Genomic DNA, 4,594 nt, shown 5'->3' on the forward strand with positions numbered 1-4,594 from the left:
TTTATTTTAAATATATATAAATTTTAATGTAATACAAATATTTTAAACTTTTAAAATTTACTTTACCTAATTTAGACAATCTTTCATATTTTATATTTAAAATTTAGAAGACAGGAGAGATATTTTTTGTAGTATGTTAATATTTACAAAAATAATTATTACTGCACGTCTTGTAATTATAATTAATGAAGAGAGTATAAAATTAACGAGAGAACCTTACGAAATGTCAAGTTTTAATTTAAATGAAACTTGTATATTTATATTTTACATAAATAGATGAATTTAGAAAATATCAGCAGCGGCAAATAAATAGTTTAGGGATGAAATCACTTGTTAATTGTAGTTTTCAACTTTTTTGATTATATATACTTCAAAAACTATTCGAAGTATCAAGAAGTGTCTAATGCAAAAGTTTTATAAAATTATTTTTATTTATCTACACTAATATTTTTAAAATAAATTTTTTCAAAATATTCGTTTTTAAAAATATTTTTTTCAAAATATTGACGTAACTAAAGAAGTAATTTTATTATAAAACTTTTGTATTAGAAACTTTTGATTAAATAGTTTTTAATATATAACAAAAAAAGCTGAAAACTTTATACATAAGAAGTTATTTCACTCCTTAGAATCGTTTATTTGCGGCTACTAATGTTTTCTAAATTTATCTATTTATATAAGCTATAAGTAAATAAATAAAATTTCATTAAAATCAGAATTTAACACTTCGTTCCTTTGTAAGATGCAAAAGAAATAAAAAAGAAATATAAAATCCAATCTTACAGTCATATCTCACAATATGAATATTAGAAGTAGATATACATTTATACTTTCTATATTACTTTTATCGATTGTGAATATATTTTATCTAGTTTTGACAAATCATATTGAATGCTCTTTGGTATTTTCTGATGTACGATGATCGTCAAGACCACGCGATCGCTAATTCGTTTTATCCTTTAGTAACAATCTGTTTTGTGATTGTTGTTATTATTCTTGTCACTTTTCGCTCTTTGTAGCTCCTGTTGTATGTAGCTATTCTCAAGTAAAAAGTAGACAGCACAATATTTTATTCGTTATTCCTTATATGTTATCTTTATATATCGCTGTGTCTGGCCTTTAAATTTCTCATATATTGATTCTCTCCCTTTCCTTCGTCATAGAAGAAAGCGCGCGGTAGACAATAAAAGAAGACATTTTATCGTGTATGGACGCAATGGGGAACGTTACCGGCTACACCTGGTTATTCTACGACCCCATAGAGATATGTCCCTTGCATTCAGAACAGCTGTCTTTCCCATTTGCGCCTGCTTCTCCCTGTGCACGATACGTTGCGCCAAAAGGAAGTCTCATTTAACGCTGTCTTTCTTCTCTTTTGTTGTTGCAGCGTCTTACGCTGGTGTATCGCCGATATATTACGCAATATTTAAGAACAAGCTATATTTAAATCTTCGTATCTTGTAGGGCATAATTGAATTAAAACGCATAAGAATAATTTGTCCTGATCATCAATCTGTTCATCTTAACATGAGAACTTGTTATAGGATTTATCCATTTTAATCACATTCAAGACTATTAAATCAAAAATAAATCCGATCTGCTTATTATATTAGGGAAAAAGTTCGTGGCGTTTTTTTAATGCCACCTAATGGGAAAAATGCCACGAACTTTTTCCCATACCTAATATAAAATCGTTTCTTTGTTTAATTTGATTTTTTATATATATAATATATATTCTTAAAAAAAAAAAAACTTTTGTTTTGAATGATAAAAATAATGAGTTTTTCTAAAATTTGTAATTAGTATATTTTAAGATTATCAAGAAATATACTTTATTAAAGATAACCATTATTTAAAAGGAAGAAAGTAAAACATGCAAATATATATAGTATATTACGATACTAATAATTACGATCAAAAAAAAAGAATTAAATTTTTGTGTATTATTTTAATTCGCTAATGTATGCATTTCGCAGGTGATGCACCTCCACCAGGCTTTTATGATCCGAAATTCGACAATAAAGTGAAAGGAGCTATTATTGAGAAGTCCGATAGGTTTTTAGATAATAAAAGCATAAGTAGCGCAGAATGCAATGCATCAGTTGCATCAGTAAAGAGTAGTGCCACGGCTCCTATTTTCCGAGTGGTAAGAATGGTCACAAATTTTGTTATCTCTTATGAATTATAACTGTAATATCTAAGAAATAAAAAAAAGATCTGAAGAAAAGATGAAATTATATTATTATTGAAAAATAATGAATTATAAAATTCTGAATTGTGTATTATTAATTATGTTTTAAATTAAAATTAAATTTATAAAAACACAGTTAGTCACATTGTTTTATGATTAAGTAGCATGATAGTATAGAATATATTTGAATAGAAATGTATGTGTATGTACATATATAAAATGTACGTTCTTGAAAAAATATTATTACATTAAAATTATTATTATTAAAATATATTATTAATAATATAAAAAAATCACAAAAATTATAAAATATATTTTTACATAGCCTCAACCGCCACCGAAGCGATTAATTACAAAATCAACGGGATCAAATTATCCCAAATTAAAAACTCCGCAACCTTTAACCAAAAATCAAAATATGAAATATGAATCTAATCAGCAACTTGCGGATCTCCAAGTAGAATGTTTGAACAAGGATAAGACTATACAGGAACATGAAAAACACATCGAGGATATGAAAGATGAGATACGGAAATTAGAAACCGAATTGGAGGAATTGCGTAAGAAACAAGATGAAATAGAAACACAACATATGAAAGATATAGAAACAATGGTTAATATAATATCTTTAAATAGAAATTTATTATTAACTAGAATCAATACACTGTATTTACAAAATATTTTTAATTTGCAGGCTAAGTTACAACAGGATGTAATAAATAGTCATGATGATAAACATCAAGTAGAAATGCAGACATTTCGCTCTCAATTATTAGAAATGACTAAGGAAAAAGAACGAGAGATTTCATCGCGAAAAGCAATGGAAAAGGAACTCAGAAGTCGTGCAACCGAACTATCAAAAGGAATAACAACATTAGAAGCTGAATTGAATGCCAAAAAAGAAGAGAACAGAATAAAGGTAAATTAAATTACTTTATTTTAGGAGTGTGAAATGGATTGCTGTATTAAGAAAGAACTTTTTTTTATTTCGTTTTGTTTAACAGATTGAAGCTCTTGAAACGCATATTGAAGAATTATTAAATAAATTGGAAATAGTGAAACGAGATCGCGATATCGAAATAGAATTATTACAAAAAGAAAAATGTCAACTCGATGTCTACGTCACAAATTTAACTCAAGAACGATCTAATCTTGAATCTACATTAGAAATAAAACAGAATGAAATTTCAAAACTTGAAGCTGAATTATCTGCTCTGCAACGCAAATCACAAGAACTTAAAGAGCAATATGGAGAACTTGCCGACAGTTATGTTCATAAAATTTCCGATTTTACTAATAAACATGAGGAAGAAATTAAACATTTGAAAAACGACTTTTTAAAAGAAAAAGAAGAACTCTTAATGCAAAATGAAGTTTATAAGGAATGTGCATCAAACATGGAAACCAAGGCAAATAAAATAGAAGAAATAAACTGTTCTCTCGCAGAAGAATTGAAAAATCTTCAAAATATTCATACAGACGTGCGTAATCTCTGTAAATATGCAATTTTACTATTATGTATTATATATTTGTACATATACTTGTATACAAATACATTTTTGTGTAAATGTACAAGTAAGACACTTAAACAAAATGATAATAATCAGAAAATTTCGAATAGAACAACTTTTGCTAAGTAACCTATTACATCTGGCAACATTTCTTTAAGGTGTTATGTTTTTTTTTGTTTCATCAGCACTGGATATGTGCCTTGATTTTTTTTTTATAGAAATATGTCAAAGTTTTTACGATCAAGTGATTATTGACGTCCGAAATAAGTTCAATAAACAATAAACATATTGACATGGTTTATAACATTCTCTGTTTTTCCAAGGCGTGTGTCAATGCACTACAAATATGTAATGCTTATAATAAGATTGTTTGCCACTTTTTAACATTTATTGTAATGAAACAAAAATAAACAAAATTAAAAAATACGATTTTTTATTTTTCCTTTACTTTATAAAAATTAAGCAACATGTAACAAAGTTAAAAACTGACTCCTAATGTTTTAGGAAAATGCCGAACATTGGTTACTTAAAAATTATTCAACCAATTTATCACTTTTTTTAAATTTTGTGGAACCACTTGGTGCATTTTTTAATTTCTTTTTGTTTTTTAGGTGACTCAACGTTTACAAGAAGCTCAAAATGAACTAAAGCTTTCAAATGAAAGACATAATACTATGATGGAAAAGTATAAAAAAGATTTTATTGATATGACAAATACACACGCTGAAAACAAATTAAAATTGGAGAAAGTATTAGAGGATGCCGCAGATGAATATTTTAGGGAAATAGAAAATGTACGATGATATATATATATATGTTTGCTTTAATTGTATTACACATATGCGTGCGCACACATTTTTATAATTCATTTTCTTTACAATAATTTATATAT

General features: G+C 26.7%; 1 protein-coding gene across 1 annotated transcript in view; it reads left to right on the plus strand.

The window, feature by feature from the left end:
- Positions 1 to 4,594, plus strand: part of LOC108693927 (hyaluronan mediated motility receptor-like) — a 9,729-nt gene that overhangs the window by 1,835 nt on the left and 3,300 nt on the right. The window contains exons 2-6 of the mRNA XM_018203141.1: positions 1,977 to 2,146; positions 2,517 to 2,804; positions 2,886 to 3,110; positions 3,196 to 3,672; positions 4,314 to 4,501. Of these exons, the coding sequence (XP_018058630.1) occupies positions 1,977 to 2,146; positions 2,517 to 2,804; positions 2,886 to 3,110; positions 3,196 to 3,672; positions 4,314 to 4,501 (1,348 nt within the window). The remainder of the gene's footprint in view (positions 1 to 1,976; positions 2,147 to 2,516; positions 2,805 to 2,885; positions 3,111 to 3,195; positions 3,673 to 4,313; positions 4,502 to 4,594) is intronic.

This window comes from Atta colombica, unplaced genomic scaffold, assembly GCF_001594045.1.
Source record: "Atta colombica isolate Treedump-2 unplaced genomic scaffold, Acol1.0 scaffold111, whole genome shotgun sequence".
NCBI lineage: Eukaryota > Metazoa > Arthropoda > Insecta > Hymenoptera > Formicidae > Atta > Atta colombica.